This window comes from Denticeps clupeoides, unplaced genomic scaffold (assembly GCF_900700375.1).
Source record: "Denticeps clupeoides unplaced genomic scaffold, fDenClu1.1, whole genome shotgun sequence".
In the NCBI taxonomy this organism is placed as follows: domain Eukaryota; kingdom Metazoa; phylum Chordata; class Actinopteri; order Clupeiformes; family Denticipitidae; genus Denticeps; species Denticeps clupeoides.
This window is the reverse complement of record NW_021629691.1, coordinates 23908-42898: the sequence shown is the minus strand read 5'-3', so window position 1 is coordinate 42898 and position 18991 is coordinate 23908. Positions and strand designations below refer to the sequence as shown.

General features: G+C 48.4%; 1 protein-coding gene across 1 annotated transcript; it reads left to right on the top strand.

Annotated features, from left to right (window-relative positions):
- The first annotated feature begins 113 nt into the window (after nucleotides 1-113).
- Nucleotides 114-17530, top strand: LOC114771713 (RELT-like protein 1). The gene is made up of 7 exons (XM_028965031.1): nucleotides 114-431; nucleotides 4761-4970; nucleotides 8466-8540; nucleotides 11919-11970; nucleotides 14437-14679; nucleotides 15659-15791; nucleotides 15970-17530. Exons 1-7 carry the CDS (start codon nucleotides 407-409, stop codon nucleotides 15985-15987), a joined length of 756 nt encoding a protein of 251 aa, XP_028820864.1. The 5' UTR covers nucleotides 114-406; the 3' UTR covers nucleotides 15988-17530.
- The last annotated feature ends 1461 nt before the right edge of the window (nucleotides 17531-18991 follow it).

Here is an 18991-nt window from a genome sequence, read left to right as displayed (position 1 = left end):
TTTCTTTCAGCGGTGGCTCTACGACTACATTACCCATGATTCACTGCGCGTGTCACGTTTTTTCCTACGCCGCTGTAATCTGAAGAGCTACGTTATCTGGGCTACGTTAGTTACTCTTCCGCTCTGACGTGTCCGGGTTCGTCAGCCTGTCTCCCCAGCATCAGATCTTCCTTATCTTGCAGGCGTCCAGAGTGTCCGTCCCAGTGACGTGCAGCCATGATGCTGCTTTAAAAGTGGGATGTTCCCCTCTCCCGCCACAAGAAGGAGGAAATACGAGCTGTGCAGCTCCAGCGCTCCGGATCAGTGCAGATCACAGATTAAAAAAAAAAAAAAAACACCAGCGACGGGACGGGACGGGACGACTCCGCTCCGCTCCGCTCCGCTCACCTGGTAAAGTTGGAGGCTGATGGCCGATTCCGCTGCGCAACCCCGTGAGTAAAAACACACGAACCCCGTCACTTTTAACACCCCGAATCCACGCGACCCGCCCGTTTCCTGCGACATTACGTCTGCCGGTCTGCGTGCCAGCGTTAAAGCACGACGCAGCTTGTCGGAAGCGCCTTCGCGATTTGTGCCTCCACATGCCGAGTTGCATTCCGATTCTCCAGCTCCCCCCCATCCCGATCGGGCCTGCTGCTCCTCTTCCCCCTCTCTTCCCCCTCTCTTCCCCCTCTCTTCCCCCTTTCTTCCCCCTTTCTTCCCCCCCTCTCTTCCCCTCTCTTCCCCCTCTCTTCTCCCTCTCTTCCCCCTTTCTTCCCCCTCTCTTCTCCCTCTCTTCCCCCTTTCTTCCCCCTTTCTTCCCCCTCTCTTCCCCCTCTCTTCCGTCACATGCTCGGGCTGCTGGATAATTCTGTGTCGTGGGTAAGGATGCTCGTGGGGGGCCAGTTCTCTTGCTTTTGGGGGACCGCGTGGTCACTTCCTACTTCTCAGAACTTCTGATCCACTCTGGAGTCCGGGGCTGTTCGTTGGGCCGGTTTTCAGTGGCGAGGCCGTCATCTGAGCACCGCAGGCAGGGACGGTTCGTTCGGTGACGCGGAGGCCGGTTCTCCCCCCTCAGACCAGGCAGGCTGTCGTTAGAAAACAATGACTAACGGTGAAATGAGGAAATAATTTCTGCTGACTTGTGTCCTGTTCTTTCTTCCTGTTATTTTCTGTTGTAGTGGGGCTAGGGCCCTATCGGGGCCTCAGTCACCGTGTTAGGGCGCCACGGAGGAGGAGTGGCCCTCAAGGGCCTGTGATGTCACGTCAGATTCGCACCAGATTTGTCCCACCCGCGGCCAGGACCTGGACGGTCCACCGGCACGAGAGAATCGCCCCTCCGACTCCCAACCCATGCGTTCTGTCTGAAGTCCCTGGCCTGAAACCAGTGTAACCGGCTGGAGTCCGGAATGTTTTGGAGGACATTCCGCTGCTATCAGACCAAAAAAAAAAAAAAAAAAAAAAACGTCCCGTGAAGCGCTGATGATGTGTGAGCGTCATGTCAAAAGTAGATAAAGCCGCACGGTAGACCCCCCCGTTTAATCGTGCCGCGTGGTTTGACTTGCCTCGGGCCTGACTGCAGATTCCCTATTGATTCCCTGTAAGTATCAGCATCGTGAGCCCTGATTGGCTGAGCTGATTTAATTTGTCATGCCAAATTAATTTATTTTATGCACCCATTTGTGTCCCAGATACACCGACGCGTATCTTTTTATTGATCCGGTACGATTAAAAATGGATTGTGCTGAATTTGTATTGTACGGTGGTGCGGGGTGACCGTGCGACGTACGCGTACTACGGTGGTGCGGGGTGACCGTGCGACGTACATGTACGGGGTGACCGTGCGGCGTACGTGTACTACGGTGGTGCGGGGTGACCGTGCGACGTACATGTACGGGGTGACCGTGCGACGTACGCGTACTACGGTGGTGCGGGGTGACCGTGCGACGTACATGTACGGGGTGACCGTGCGGCGTACGTGTACTACGGTGGTGCGGGGTGACCGTGCGACGTACATGTACGGGGTGACCGTGCGACGTACATGTACTACGGTGGTGCGGGGTGACCGTGCGACGTACATGTACGGGGTGACCGTGCGACGTACATGTACGGGGTGACCGTGCGACGTACGTGTACTACGGTGGTGCGGGGTGACCGTGCGACGTACGTGTACTACGGTGGTGCGGGGTGACCGTGCGACGTACGTGTACTACGGTGGTGCGGGGTGACCGTGCGACGTACGTGTACTACGGTGGTGCGGGGTGACCGTGCGACGTACGTGTACTACGGTGGTGCGGGGTGACCGTGCGACGTACGTGTACGGTGGTGCGGGGGTGACCGTGCGACGTACTTGTACTACGGGGTGGTGCGGGGTGACCGTGCGACGTACGTGTACTACGGTGGTGCGGGGTGACCGTGCGACGTACGTGTACTACGGTGGTATGGGGTGACCGTGCGACGTACGTGTACTGCGGTGGTGCGGGGTGACCGTGCGACGTACGTGTACTACGGTGGTGCGGGGTGACCGTGCGACTACGTGTACTACGGTGGTGCGGGGTGACCGTGCGACGTACGTGTACTACGGTGGTGCGGTGACCGTGCGACGTACGTGTACTACGGTGTGCGGGTGACCGTGCGACGTACGTGTACTACGGTGGTACGGGGACCGTGCGACGTACGTGTACGTGGTGCGGGGTGACCGTGCGACGTACGTGTACTACGGTGGTGCGGGGTGACCGTGCGACGTACGTGTACTACGGTGGTGCGGGGTGACCGTGCGACGTACGTGTACTACTGTACGGGTGACCGTGCGACGTACATGTACGGGTGACCGTGCGACGTACATGTACTACGGTGGTATGGGGTGACCGTGCGACGTACGTGTACGGTGGTGCGGGGTGACCGTGCGACGTACGTGTACTACGGTGGTGCGGGGTGACCGTGCGACGTACGTGTACTACGGTGGTACGGGGTGACCGTGCGACGTACATGTACGGGGTGACCGTGCGACGTACATGTACTACGGTGGTGCGGGGTGACCGTGCGACGTACGTGTACTACGGTGGTGCGGGGTGACCGTGCGACGTACGTGTACTACGGTGGTGCGGGGTGACCGTGCGACGTACGTGTACTACGGTGGTACGGGGTGACCGTGCGACGTACATGTACGGGGTGACCGTGCGACGTACATGTACGGGGTGACCGTGCGACGTACATGTACTACGGTGGTGCGGGGTGACCGTGCGACGTACATGTACGGGGTGACCGTGCGACGTACGTGTACTACGGTGGTGCGGGGTGACCGTGCGACGTACGTGTACTACGGTGGTGCGGGGTGACCGTGCGACGTACGTGTACTACGGTGGTACGGGGTGACCGTGCGACGTACATGTACGGGGTGACCGTGCGACGTACATGTACCACGGTGGTACGGGGTGACCGTGCGACGTACATGTACTACGGTGGTGCGGGGTGACCGTGCGACGTACATGTACGGGGTGACCGTAACGTACATTACTACGTTGCGGTGCCGTGCGACGTACGTGTACGGGGTGACCGTGCGACGTACATGTACTACGGTGGTGCGGGGTGACCGTGCGACGTACATGTACGGGGTGACCGTGCGACGTACGTGTACTACGGTGGTGCGGGGTGACCGTGCGACGTACATGTGGTGTGCGGGGTGACCGTGCGTACATGTACGGGGTGACCGTGCGACGTACGTGTACTACGGTGGTGCGGGTGACCGTGCGACGTACGTGTACTACGGTGGTGCGGGTGACCGTGCGACGTACTGTACTACGGTGGTGCGGGGTGACCGTGCGACGTACGTGTACTACGGTGGTGGCGGGGTGACCTGCGACGTACGTGTACTACGTGGTGCGGGGTGACCGCGACGTACGTGTACGGTGGCGCGGGGTAAAGACAGTAACAGCCACCCTGCTGGTAAATTAAAAGTAGTCGTTTTAAATAGAATAGTTAGTTTTTTTTGTTTTTATGAATGGGTCCATTCATTCGCGCTGCAGACAGGGTGTTTGTTTGCTTGAACGCTATCTGCTCGTGAGTCACCTTTTGAGGCCGAACTGGAGAAGGTCGGGAACGCCGGCGTCCCAGACGTTCGCGGGACAACTTCCTGTCATGAGCGCGTGGGCAGTGAGGGTCACGTGACGACGTAGCGGGATGTCTCATGAAATATAGTTTAGTGTTGAGACACACACACACACACACACACACACACACACACACACACACACAAAGCCGTCATCACACTGGGCTCTTTGTGTTTTAGTGCGGAATGTGACACATGGTGGACGGGAGCAGAATACACGTGCCCTGTGACGCGCAAGTTGACCTTCGACCTTTCGCCGCTACGCGAGATGAACCCACCGGCCACGTTTGCAGTGGGCTTTTCTGCAGTAGCTTTTATTTTCATGGGGTCATGAATACAACAATTTCTTTTTGGGTTCTCTCTCAAAAAAAAAAAGATGAGGCTTCATGTCATTCTTCTACTCCGTTTTCAACTCTATATTCTCACTTTACCGTGTACAGATTTTAAATTTTTTTCAAGTTCAGGTTGAGCCTATTCTTGTGTCTGTCTTTTTTTTTTTTTTTTGCTTGTTTTGTACTTTATTGTTATTTTTTTACTTATTTTTAGGATCAATATTTAAAGCTTTGGTTTAATTGAGCTATAGAAGTAGAACTGACTGTGACCTGTTACACTGTTTAAAATGTATAATATATAATGTATACTGTAATATGTAATATAATGTGCTCTCTGTCAGTGGGGAACGTCACAGGCAATGCAGTGGACAACCCACGGAACCCGGAGCTCATCGCTTTCTTTTTGGTGCCGGTTTTCTTCCTGCTCGGCCTTCTGGGAGTTCTCATCTGCCACATCCTGAAGAAGAAGGGTTACCGGTGCACCACCGAGGCCGAGGAGGAAGAACTCCGCGAGGAGGAAGATGTCAAAGGGAAGGATGTGGAGAAAGGAGGTGATTTGAATTTCAGTGTTTAGAAAAATTGTGGAAATTCTGTTTCTTTTCCTTTCAAATATGTGGGATTTAATGTGCTTCATTAGTGCATTGGTGGCTTATAACATGAAGGTGATTGTCCTACATGACCTGTTTTGGAAAATATTGCTCATTGCAGCTGAGGAGCTTCTCATAATGTCAAAATTCTCAAAAAAAAAAAAAAAAAAAAAAGTCCAATTCCAGATTAAATCTGCCAAATAATGTCTTTTTATCAAGCAGCCAGCGGTTCGCCTGGACCTCACAAATCTGCCTCTGGCGTTAAAACCCAGACAGAAACTGCGTCACCCTCCCGTCTGTGACTTGCGTGGCCATGCCCTTTGTTTCCCTGCCGCTGTGGCCGAGTAGGATTCCCACCCTGAGCCGGTGGAACCTGTTCTGGGGATTACGGTGGAGAAGCTGCGGGTAAAAGACCGTCCGCCTGTCCCAGCGCAGGGCAACAAAGATGTCGGAGTTATTACGTTCGCCCGGTCTCCCTTTAATGAGCTGCAGGTCGGTCTAATGGCATTATCGCCGTTAGCCGCACAATTGGAGTCAGGTCGGCCGGGGCGGTATTAGGTCGGATTCACGGAGAGAGAGAGAGAGAGAGAGAGAGAGAGGTGCTTATCCGGGATGAGTCTGGCCTTTTAGCGGTTAATGATGGCGGATTAGATCTTTAGCTGAACCTGAGCCCCTATGGGTCCAGGTGTTATGGCAGCAGATGCTGCACCTGCTCAGTATTAGGCAATATTGGATGGTCATAATGTTCTGGCTGATCACTCTAGATTGTATTTCGCACACACACACACACCCACACCCACACACACACTCAGTTACAGTTTAGATAAGCACGAAGAAAAAGCATGTAGACGTGGAAGCTAGTATTGATCTTCTTAGAACGATTTGTAAATGTTTACACTGGTGCTATTAATTGCTCAAGGTGAAAGGCTGTTATGTATATTAAGTCCACACACACACACACACACACACACACACACTCAGTTGAGGATGGGTCCACAGCAGGTCTTCCTATTTTGAGCTTCTCTTTTTACATTTATTTATTTATTTATTTTTTAACCACGGCCTTTTTAGGACATAATGATATTTGTCTTTGTCACCGTCTTCCTCCACTTATCCGGGTCCGGGTCGCTGGGGCAGCATCCCAAGCCACCTCCACCAGCTCCTCCGGCAGACCAGACTGGTGATGTAATTTCTCCAGCGTGTCCTGGGGCGACCCGGGGGACTCCTGCCGGGAGGACATGCCCGAAACACCTCCTCAGGGAGGCGTCCAGGAGGCATCCTGACCAGATGCCCGAACCACCTCAGCTGGTTCCTCTCGATGTGGAGGAGCAGCTCTGGTGTCCACCAGCAGTTTACGGGGGTTACCACCACGACTGGCACCGGCCACCTTGCGACCATTCGGACTCAATGTCCCCAAAAGCTCTGCCGGAGGTGGGAACTGAAGACCAGTTCTTCTGCCAGGCATTCCCAGCAGACCCTCACTGCACATTTGCGTCTGCCAGGTCTACGTGGCATCTTCTCCTGCCATCTGATCCAACCTGCCACCAGGTGCTGATCAGCTGACTGCTCCGCTCCTCTCTACCACAGAGTGGTAGTAGCCTAGTGGGTAAAACACTCGCCTGTGAACCAGAAGACCCAGGTTCAAATCCCACTTACTACCATTGTGTCCCTGAGCAAGACACTTAACCCTGAGTGTCTCCAGGGGGGGGACTGTCCCTGTAAATACTGATTGTAAGTCGCTCTGGATAAGGGCGTCTGATAAATGCTGTAAATGTAAATGTCTTCACCCGAGTGTCCAAAACATATGGTCACAGGTCAGGTGATACGACTACAAAGTCACTCATTGACCTTCGACCTGGGCTGCCCTGGTACCAAGTGTACCGATGGGCATCCTTATGTTCGAACATGGTGTTCGTTATGGCCAAACTGCGGCTTGCACAGAAGTCCAATAACAAAACACCACTTGAGTTCCTCCCAATCACGTCCCTAAAGGTCATGCTGTCATTGCCCACGTGAGCATTGAAGTCCCCCAGCAGGACACGGGAGTCCCCAGTCGGAGCACTATCTAGCACTCGTCCCAGGGACTCCAAAAAGGGTGGGTACTCTGAGCTGTTATGAGGCTGCGATGGTCCACTCTACCCAGGTCGACAGTGTGCATGGACGCCAGCGGTCCCGCTGGAGATGCGGTGGGGACCCATGGTGGGCCTGCAGGGGATGGAAGAACATTGGGAACACATGAACGGGGGACCTTGTGTGGTGCTTGGGAGACTGTGAGGGGGCAGAACATGTCCTTTTTGGACAGGGACCCCTAACATGAAAAGAGTGGTGCTTTCTGGATGCCACAACAAACACTGCTGTGGTGTCACCAAGTGACAGCTGGTCCTGTCTTCTTCTGCAGCTCAAACTTCGCTAAAAAATGGCTGGGTGGCCGCTGGGCCACCACTGTTGCAGCCATGGCCTGTGGGAGCGTCCTGCCCAGGTTAGCCAAGCACATCATCTGGTGGGTCTGCAGCAGGGTGGTAGGTCTCTTCATCCTGACGAACCCCTGCAGCTTCATGGGTCAGCTGAGTGGCCCGCATGTCCTCCCCGTCAGAAGACTGGAGCTCGCTGAAGTCCAATTTGCTACCGCTTGCTTCTGAATGATCTCTGGGTCCCTCCAGTTGTCCCCTGTGAGAAATACAGGATGTAAATGGACAGTAATGCATGCAGTCAGCTGAGTGGCTGACGTGGAGAGGGCTTTTGTGCTGGCGTTCATCCCAACTGGACCATTGTGGCCAAGTTTTACTCGGATATCAACACTGGAAGCTGCTCCTTCCTGCTGGCTTTGTGACCCAGAGAGGAAGGAGATGGGTGGAGCGTGTGTGTGTTTTTGTGAAGCTGAAACCAGGTCACCGGCTCCCAAACTGTACTGACCCATTTACAGTCACGTCCAGCCCCAGAGTTTCCAGTCACATGATGAACTCGCCAATAAAATAATGTCAGGAAATGTAAGGTGTGAAACAAAACATGGAGCTGGGTTTTTCTGGTTTAGGACACGCAGAGTAGTCATCTTCTCTACATCATCAGACACATCATCATACATTTACATTTTTTTTTTTTTTTTTGTGATCACAATGTCATGATGCTTGGGAACAGCTGGATCCTTCTCAGCGATTTATTTACGCGCATACATAGATATTTATAAGTGTGAAGATTCACTTAACCTGACCTCTGACCTGACCATATTATGAAATAATGCAAAAAAAAACTCCAGTTCTCCTGTGGATATGAACAGTGAATTGGTTTGGTCCACAAATTCATGCAACTTCTGTCCCTTCCCAACAATTTCTCTCTTGCTCCTTGTCTCTGTCTCTCTCTCACTCTGTTATCTTCTTTTACACCTTCTTTAGTTTATATCTGCTGCCATAACTATTCACATGGCGAATAAAAATATTGAGATCCCTCTCTCCCTCCCTCCAGAGATGAATGACACCTTCAGTGAGACCAACAACGACACCGTGGGACAGATCGTTCACTACATCATGAACAACGAAGGTAGGCGTGCGCGAGTGAATGGATGAGTGCAGTGTTGGGTGTGTGGAACCACGCGACCAGGTCCCGTTTCATACACAACCGTTCAAAAGTGTGTCGGTCATTTAGAGATGTCTCATTAAAAGACATAAACTGAGTGAAACCTCCAGTCCAGACATTGTTCATGTTGTAAGTGACTCTGGTAGCTGGAAATATCTGTTAATGATAGAATATCTGTATCAATGAACGTTATCGGTGACAATTAGGAACAATTCGTTCCAGTGGAATTCTGTGCTCATGAACCCAACTTTAAAAGCTTCACTGATAAAAGAAGCAATAAAACTGGCCTTCACATTTACATTTACAGTATTCATTAGACGCCCTTATCCAGAGCGACTTACAATCAGTAGTTACAGGGACAGTCCCCCCCCTGGAGCAACTTAGGGTTAAGTGCCTTGCTCGGGGACACAATGGTAGTAAGTGGGATTTGAACCCGGGTCTTCTGGTTCATGGGCGAGTGTGTTACCCAATAGGCTACTACCACACTGGGCAGTGGTGGCCTAGCAGTTAAGGAAGTGGCCCCGTAATCAGAAGGTTGCCGGTTCGAATCCCAATCCGCCAGGGTGCCACTGAGGTGCCACTGAGCAAAGCACCGTCCCCACACACTGCTCCCCGGGCGCTTGTCATGGCTGCCCACTGCTCACTCAGGGTTAAATGCAGAGGACAAATTTCACTGTGTGCACCGTGTATCACATGTGACAATCACTTCACTTTATTTTACACTAGTAGATTATGTAGTGCATCAACTACATCATTACTTCAAACTTTGACAGTAAAAAATTATATTTTTTATATTTGTTCTTTTCATCCCAATTCATTTTTTTTTCTTCATGGGAAAATACAAGAATTCCTAAATGACCCAAAATCTTTGAACTATTCTGAACAACCGCTCTGTAGCAATCTCAATAGAATTCTACAGATGCTGACTTTAGACTAAAGAAGTTTGGCGGGGCGGCGAATGCAGCTGAATCAGCAGTTTTGTTTTTTTTTTTTTTTTGCTTTTATTTATTTATTTATTTATTTATTTATTTATTTATTTATTTATGTGCTTTAAAAATGAACTTTTCTGACGGACATCAGGAAATGGAGGTGCTGCCCGTTTTGAGGTGTGAATGATTGGCACGCTTCTGCTGTGAAACGCCGTTTTGTTTCTCGATAATGCCCTCGGTCCCGATTTCCGCTCACTGCGGCGTTTATTTCACTTCGGGGAGGAGAAAAAAAACCCCCCAAAAAAACATGAGCAGTGAGATTTTATTTTCTACCGCTGAACCCCGCGTGCTGAGCGCAGCTCTCAGTGGTTTCTTTTTCTTTTCCTCTTAGTCGTGGGATTTGGGCCGAGAGTGACTCACGGCTGTGGGCCAGCTGGTGGACCAGAGGTACAAACCTGGTGTAGTTGGCCATCTCGCTTAATATTACGAAAGGTTTTGTACAAACACGGCCTTCGGATCCATGTAACAGGTAACCAAAGGACCAAGAAGCCCCTTGAGGTTGTAGAGGATCTTGGTGTACCTGCCTAGTACGGCGTATATAATTATCGTTAATAATTGTCACATCTGTGGTTGGTTGGGTTTATTCGGCAGTATTTATAGGCTCTTTGCCAGGCCACACTTTTATCTGCTCCCACAGTGTGGGATGCTCACCCGACGTGTTGGGAAATCGGTTCGATTGAAATCGTGGCCTTCCTCCGGGTTTCAATCACCCAAAAGTGGAACCCAGGAAGGATCTAGCTGCGGTATGTTTTTTCTTTTTTTTTTTTTTAGCCAGGAGCCGCTTGGAAATCAAGGCAGGAGGTAAACTTGAATTTGAATAAAAGTAAAAGCAGAGTTTTTTTATTTAAAAAAAAAAAATATATATATATATATGTGTGTATATGTGTATATGTGTTTGTGTGTGTGTAAGACTATTTCAGTTTACCCGGGACTTGCCATTTGGCAAAATAGTCCATTAAAGCCCCTGCCAGGGTTTCTCCTAAAACCCATGTTAAATTACATCAAGCCAAAGACGGAACCAGTGCAGCGCTATGCAAGCGTATGTTCAATTTTGGCCTGGCCGAGGAGTCTCGCTCCGAGACGCACCCCTCCCTGGAGTAAATGTTAATTTGTCACCGTGGCCGAGGTTCTGATGAGTCACGAGCGAGTTCCCGAAATTAGACCTGCACATCAGAGCCCGTCCCTCTCAGTACGACTGACGTGGGAGCGCGGAGTCGGTGTGCGCTGAAGCGACTGGGGTAACGTCCTCGCCGCAGAACTCCGACCAGGCGTTTTAAATCTCCTGTGCATTTATGTGGCCCCACCTTAAGAGGGGCGGGGCTCTCCCTGAACTGAGTGGTGTTGGGTAAGTTGCAAGGAAGCTCTTGCGCAAGCAGAGCAGGCGCGTTTCAGGGCGAGAGTCAAGCTTGCCTGTCCGTCTGAAGAAGACCAGGAAGCCTCTCCGAAGCACAGAACGTCCTCCTGTGGAGTGACCCGTTCGTTTTCGGAATAGGAGAAATTGTCACACGGTTCGGTTTCAGACGTCTGGATTCTGTGTCGTAAAAGCCCCTTGTTTACTTCTAATAACATACTCACAGCAGGAAATTATGGCGGGCCGTCTCTGTTTTAATTTAGAACCACTGAAGACCTTCCAGTTGTCCCTCCAATCCGAACAGAGATGATTAAAGACCCAACCCTGAATCCTGTCCTTTTATACCCGCACACATTTCTGTCTTCGTTTTCAACATGCAGATGAATCAATGCAGGGTTCTAATTTCAAATCCAGCTTCTTATAGAATAACCAAAAAAAGAGGGGATTCTAGCAAACCTGTAGTTCCTGCACATCGAGAGGATGTCTCTCCTGAAGCGAGACTCGCCATTCTGAGGCGTTTAGTGTAGTGCTGCTGTACCTCTGCTGTACGTCTGCTGTACCTCTGCTGTGCTGAAGATGGTTGCTGGAGATCCGTTGTGTGCACGCTTTTCACTGCCTCTCTGCAATGCTGTTGAAGCCGAGCTTGTTCACGTCGGGGGGAAATATTTCGCTGGTTTTCCAAATTTGCAACCTAAACATTGATTTCCGGGCCTCCGATATTGTCTCTCATAGCGTGAGCAGCCTGCATTATTATTTTCAAAGCGAATTTAGTAAAGACATCAAATGGACGTTGTTTTTTTTTTTTTTTTTTTTTTTTTTTTTTTTTTTTTAATTCCTAAATTGAATTCCTTAATCTTTTTCCAAGTGTATTGGCATTTCATAGGAATGTTTTGTGCAGTTGGACTGTGTCCTGTTATATTTTGTCCTCCCTTTTTCCCCCCCACATGTAGGCTTGTGTGAATACAGATCGCTGATACATTCTTTTTCTCTTTCTATTTTCAGCAAACACTGATGCTCTGAAGGCCATGGTTATTGACAGCACAATGAATGATGGGTATGTTGCGTCTCATGTCTGTCCATTTTGTCCTGAAATGAAAGTATGAATGGATGGATCGCTCCAGAATGAATTATTAGCAGCAAATTCAATTTTCTCGAATTACTAAACAATAGATACACCAAAAACGAATAGTTTTACTACACAGTAGAGTACAATACAGTACAATAATACAATGGTAAATAAATAAATAATACAGAATGCAGTTTTCAACCTTCCCAAATTCTCCCACACATTTACATTTACAGAGGCCCTTATCCTTACAAATACTTACAATCAGTAGTTACAGGGACAGTCCCCCCTGGAGACACTCAGGGTTAAGTGTCTTGCTCAGGGACACAATGGTAGTAAGTGGGATTTGAACCTGGGTCTTCTGGTTCATAGGTGAGTGTGTTACCCACTAGGCTACTTGCCACACCGCCCCTCCACTGGCTCCCAGTAGCTGCCCTTCAGAGCCCTTATTACACCTCTCACTCCTCCGACCCTCCAGCCCTGCTCGCCTGGTCCTTCCACTGCTGACTCTTCTCTGTCTTGGACCCTTGTGGTGGAATGAACTTCATCTCGAGGTCACCTTGGGGACAGTGGTGGCCTAGTGGTTAAGGAAGTGGCCCCGTAATCAGAAGGTTGCTTGTTCTAATTACGATCTGCCAAGGTGCCACTGAGCAAAGCACCGTCCCCACACACTGCTCCCCGGGCGCCTGTCATTGCTGCCCACTGCTCACTAAGGGTGATGGGTTAAATGCAGAGGACAAGTTTCACTGTGCTGTGCTGCAGTGTTTCACAATAACAATCACTACAGCCCAGTCAAAAATTTTCAAATGGCAGCTCAACCTCCCTCTTCAGAGAATATTTAGTAACTTTCTTATAGTCTGACTTATGCAACAGAGTGAATGATTGTATTTGAGTCCTTGTGAACCAGAACTGATTACTTCATTGGTGGTAACATAAGGGCGTCTGCCAAATGGCATAAATGTAAATGTAATGTATGTTTGTGTGTGTGAATCCCATGAAAGCTGGTTTAAAAAGCCGCCACTAGGTGTCAGTGTTCCCCATAAAATCCAGTTAAGTCGCGGCTCTCACGTTCTGCTGTAATTCGCTCTCTGGGTCGGGTGGAAGATCTGATTTCCATGATGAAAAGAGGTCATTTGGCTGCAGCTCATGAACTGGAGACGTCTTTAAAGTCTCTCATGAGGCCACTGAAGCAAGTGCCTTCTTCGAGATTCAAAGGAAACATAATGCATGGAACTTTTTTTCTTACTTACTTTACTTTATTTAGCAGACGCTTTTATCCAAAGCGACTTACAAGAGGAAGACACCGGCAATTCTCGTTCGATTTCTATAGAATATTGAGTTTTCAAACTAAGAGCCCTGATAAGGCTCACACTTAGGAATGCTAGAAGATTAACAAAAAAAAAATATCTTTTTATTTTTTACAGAACCAGCTAATAAGGCAGGTTTGAGGTTGTGTGCTGTTCTTCTAACAACAAGGAATCAAAAGGGGCCTGTGGTGCGGATTTATTTATTTTTTCTTTCTTCCCTGCTTGTTGGTGCTCTTTTCCCTTCTCGTTTCCTTTCTCCTCCAGAGCGCGTGCCGACCTTGAGAGGCAAGCAGCGTCAACTGGACGTGCGAGGAGAGAGAAGAGTGAGGAGAGGAGTGAAAGTGGAGTTATTTTTATGTATGGAGGCTGAAAGAGAGTGGATTGGAGGATAAATCTGTGGAGAGCGGGGAGGAGTGGGGGAGGCAGGATGAGGGATGGGGCGTCGTTGCGTACTCGGCCGCAGTTGTGGAGGACCACTCTCATTTTCCAGACTGCTCGGCCGGGTGCCAGAAGAACACTTAGACCAAATCGAGCTGTGTGTGTGTGTGTGTGTGTGTGTGTTGAAGAGAGAATAGGCATATACAGCATTGTGCTAGGGTGTGGTCCTCTAGGTTCGCTAAAGATGGTGTTTCATTTCGCCTCCGAGTAAAGGAGTCTCTGTCTGACCTTTTCTCACTCTTTCTTATTCCCCTTTATGATTTTTAATACCCCAGTGGGTCACATGCACCACACCTCTGATTCTGTCCCTCTGCAAACGGTACGTGTTGCCAGGTCTGTCCCGAGAGCCACTGTCCTTTCACGTTCAGTAACGCCCCCGTCTGGAACCTGCTATCTTGTGGCCCCTCTCTCGATGTCTCTGGCGTTGTAATGGAGACAGATAGAGGCTCCAGACGCTGGCATAGTGGGGTGCTGCAATGGCCTGTGTCGCACACACAGAACTAGCACCGAGGAACCATCCATCGCCATTACTTGCATTATATCGAGGAGCACCTGTTTGTGTGAATAAATTGCCGCGAACTCAGACGGACCTCGGGGGAGCGTTTGGGAGCAGCGTTAGACCTCTGAAGGACGTTCCCCTCCGCATTTTATGAGGCAGCGAGCTGGCTGGTGTTCAGCTCTCTGATGCGCCTCTTTCCTTCCTCGCCAGGTCCATAACTCCGACGTCTCCAGTTACCCCCACCACCCCTGTGACCCCCGTGTCCCCGGGGGCACCTGCGGCGGCCAAACACACCTGCAACCACCTGCACACCATTGGGGGCGCGGCCGGCCAGAAAAACATCTGCAACCGCTGCAACCAGAAGAAGTGGCCCCTGATGCGCCGGCACTCCAGCAAGAAGCTGCTGGACAGACACAGCCATGCTGGGGAGGTCACCGTCCTCTCTGTGGGCAGGTGGGTCCTCGCCGCTCTCGACCCAGTGGACTGAACGCTAAATAAAAGCAACACGTTCAGAAGAACGAAGGCCTGCGGCAGAGATCACACTGACCTGCCCAGGCTACTCGTTCACAGATTCAATTAGCATTTTCCTTCTCACTCCCTTTCTGTGTGTGTGTGTGTGTGTGTGTGTGTGTGTGTGTACCGCTCCGGTACTCCATAATGCTTTTAATCACAGCAAGATGTCCTCTGGACCTTGTCGTCTTGAGGTTATCTAGAAGTTCTTTTTAAAATACATACATCTATTTACCGCGAATTATGGAATGTGCTAATGATCCATTAGTAGAGGTGCAACGTAAGAAGCTAGCTATAACTAGCTGTATAACAGGCACATTTATTAACAAACTAAAGTCTATTGCTTGTTGGATAATTAATATAAATACATTCTAAAGTGTATTCATTCTCACACGTAACGGTGGGTCGTTTCTGATGTTAGAAGAACAGAACAGCCAGAAACTAGCTGGCTGACTAAACAAATTAAGTAGCTAGATAGAAGGCGTCGCTTGTAATCTAATTATTATGAACAATATGTGATTGTCATTATCAGAAATACATGTTTTCTAATGTAAGACATTGAAAGTTTGAGAAACTACCTAATTATTTAGCTATCAATTATTTTGCTTGTTAGCTAATTAATATAAATTAGTGTTAAACGTTTCTGAGACAGTAGCTAACTGGAACATTTTACCTAAGTAGCTAATAGTTTTTTTGTCAGAAAATGTATGTAATTATGCTATGCTAAAATAAGATATATTAAAATGTGATAAACTAGCTAGGTAACAGGATACTGCCATGCTAACAATGCTAACCAGCTAAGAAACATTGCTAACATTTAGTGTGTGTTTCTGTAGGCTTTGTTTTGAAATTTTGGCAGCCCCGTTAGGTTCACGTTTCACCTCCACCACGGAATCTCATATTGCTTTTTCTGTGCCCTCAGATTCCGGGTGACAAAGTGTGACCCCAAAACGCTGAAGGAGAGAAGAAGCCTCCTCATGACGGAGCTGAACGGGAGCGTTCCCAGCTCCCCGAGAGAGCCGGTCAGCCGCCAGCGCAATGCGTCTGGCTCACAGGTGAGACCGTGGTTCTCTCTCTCTTTCTCTCTCTCTCTCTCTCTCTCTCTTTCTCTCTTTCTTTCTTTCTTTCCTTCCTTCCGAGACCCTAGTAAGCCAGCTGCAATGCCTTGTGTGGATACACGTGTAGTTACAGTGACTAAATAGATTGAATTTGTTTCTTCTTCTTCATGAACAGGTGGACAATGCAAAGTGACGACGCAGACGGCAGACGTCAAATGGCCCAAAATTTGATGCAGTGCACAGAGCGAGCGAGAGTATGAAATGTATGAAATTTAATTCCCTAAGTGAGTCAAATAAACAAATACGCCAGCCAGGGGGGGAGACAGGTTTTGGGCAACCTAGGCTCTCAGGCTGAGGATAGCCCCCCTGAAACCAGGGCACCATAATGCAGCCCGTGGAGGTGTGGAAGGAACTGGCGATGACCGTTCTCTTAACCCGAAACCACTAAATCAAGCAAGAAAGGAGTCGACGGGAGGATAAACAACCCCCCACCCCCCACCGTGACCCTCACCATGTCGTTGCCATGCCAACTGTGCCAAAGACGAGGTCCTAATCAGCGCTAGTTCCCTAAAAAGCAGTTCCCTCTCTGTGTAAACAGCACACGGGGGTCTGAAGATAGTGTCAAAGGTCACGCGATCGTCCAGTGTGGAATGAGGAGCCATTTCTGAGTTCACTGTGATTGACCTTCCACAAACCTATATCCGATAAGCTAAGCCTTAAAACTGCTAACGATCATGTTTTGTCACCCTGCACAGAAAAGATTTTTTTAACATTACGAGTGCCAGCTTTACAATAGACGGTCGTCGTCCTTGTCTGCTGCACAATGTCCTCGTCTTCTCATTCAACTGATTATTTTGGCAAATGTAATGGGTTTTATTATTTAATGGAAAGTTGTGTACATCAGGCATTGTGTGAATATGTTTTGCGAGAGAGAGAGAGAGTGTGTGTGTGTGTGTGTGTGTGTGTGTGTGTGTTTTAAGGAGGGCTATTCTAATTTTTACCTCAACTCATCAGCTCCTGTTTAAAGGGCTTCATCTCCTTGAGGCGTAAGCCGAGCGATCGGCCGTTACTTAAACACACGGGGGCTCTGTAACGTGTGATTTGTAAATGCATTTCCGAACCTTCTACTTCTGCTCTCCATTCAGCCTATCCATTTCGTAATACTACTTCATGTATGTACCTCTGGTGTCGTGTGATATCTCCTCTTTTTGTGTTTCTGTGGGTATCCTGGTTTTCACCTCGTCACACGTTTCTATGCATTTTTTTATTATTATTATTTTTTTTTAATGATTCCTTGACTCCAGGGCCGATTGCGGTTGTCACAGGGAAACGACACAACTACAGGTTTCTGGTCACTAGCCATAGGCAGCAGAGCGGGTAGATATTTGCACATTCTATTTGGTCATTCTTAAGAAATCGTTCAGAAATGAAAGTGAATTTCATGCAACAGGGAGTCTATTTGAAAATCAGATAAATATTAAAATTGTCTTTGTGGTGTTTCCCTGCACACACTGCAACAGGAATACCTTTTAAACATATATTTATACATAATAAAACTTTTTTTTTTTCTGTTTCTATTTGAAATCTATTTAATAAATGCAAAGTCATATGTGGATGGCGGAAAGTCATGTCCTTGGAAAAAAAAATGAATCTAAAATATTTTTTTTTAATGTAAAGAGCCTTTGATACAAGGAATTTATATATTAAAAGAATTAAAGTGATACCATTGTAATATATTGAATTTGTTTGATTCATTTTCTCTTTATTGTTGCATGTAGTTAACTTGCTACCAGAGTGTGTGTTTGTGTGTGATAGTCAGATAATGCCAAGGATTAGTGCTGTAATTCAGCTCTTCTGACCTTATCAGCCGCTATCAAATTGAGCAGCAAATTGAACATCTCTCTCGTAGCGCCGCCCTCCCTCCACCTTGTTTCCATGGTTTTCATATCTCCGTGTAGCTTTTGGAGAAGGGCAGTGATGACGATGGGCAAACTGGCTCGTCCTAATTAACAGGGGTGTGTGCAGTGCGTGTGTGGTTGAGCTGATGGTGTAGGGGCCAGGAGGTGCTTGTGTAAGTGGAGATGCACCACCTGCTCGTAATGAGCGGCTCAGCTTGATCGTTGGTGATTGAAAAGGAGGCCTGTGGCGTCCCATTCAGGCCGTGACCTGGAACGGTGCGGCCACAGATGGCCATTGCGCAAAAGGCCTATCAAAGTCACTATTTGGCTAACTAATGAAATTAAACAGGCCTCCAACAATAGCTTGTCTCTTTTAGATGCTGGCTATCAATCCTGTTCGTTAAAACTTCGACCAATGACAACTCTTCGATCTCTTCCTCCGGCTCATCTGTGAGGTCCAGTATCATCTAAATGACTTTCTGTGAATTTGAATTGTGATATGCAGTCATTATATTTCTATATGAGCTACTGTCCTACAGGGCAGGTCATTTTTCCAAGGTGATGCGTCATGTGACACTAAAGTGAAAATAGGCCCTAAAAGTTGCGCATTTGTTCACCAGCCTTCATGCAAACAGGGCTGTTTGCCTTCTTGCAGCTCTGATGAAAATCTGGTAAAAATATGACTCAGTCCATAACTGTAGCAGCCTCAGACTGATATCGAGTTTTCAAACATAATTGCCCACTCATTAGCTTACTGCTCACAATAGCTCACAATATTGCTCTACAAAAGGATTAAATGTCAAGTTCAAGCTGCAAGCAAATCTGTATGTGTGTCATCATTTTGGAGTTGATTCAGAATGATTCATATGGTAATAATTGCATGATCACTCCTCTCCAGTAAGCACAGAGGTGCCTCGCTTGCATATAAACACCCAGGCTATTATTAGAAGGCTTTTATTAATTCAGTCTACCAAACTTCATGGGATTGTACGGTATATTCTGCTCACCTTGCTATGGCTTTGAGAATTCTTTCTACGTTGTCATCATTATTGTTATTATGACTTTTAATGCATGCATCATTCAATCAATTCATTCAATCCAAACATGCTGATTGTAAAGCAGGAACTATTTTAAATGCCGCAACTTCATCCTCCTGTATTTTCACGAAATGTCTGTAGACTGCAATATAAAAAAAACAAAAAGTTCAGGTCTGCAGGTGAAGACGGAGCCGCTCACAGGACTCCGGTCTTATGTCTGTGGGACTGATCATTAATCCCTAATGGTGGTAGGGTGGTATCC

Bases quoted from the DNA above. Each gene is read 5' to 3' on its own strand.
- LOC114771713 (XM_028965031.1), top strand. From the start codon at position 407: ATGGCCGATTCCGCTGCGCAACCCC. The intron at 432-4,760 runs GTGAGTAAAAAC...GCTCTCTGTCAG, and splicing joins CGATTCCGCTGCGCAACCCC to TGGGGAACGTCACAGGCAAT. The intron at 8,541-11,918 runs GTAGGCGTGCGC...TTCTATTTTCAG, and splicing joins CTACATCATGAACAACGAAG to CAAACACTGATGCTCTGAAG.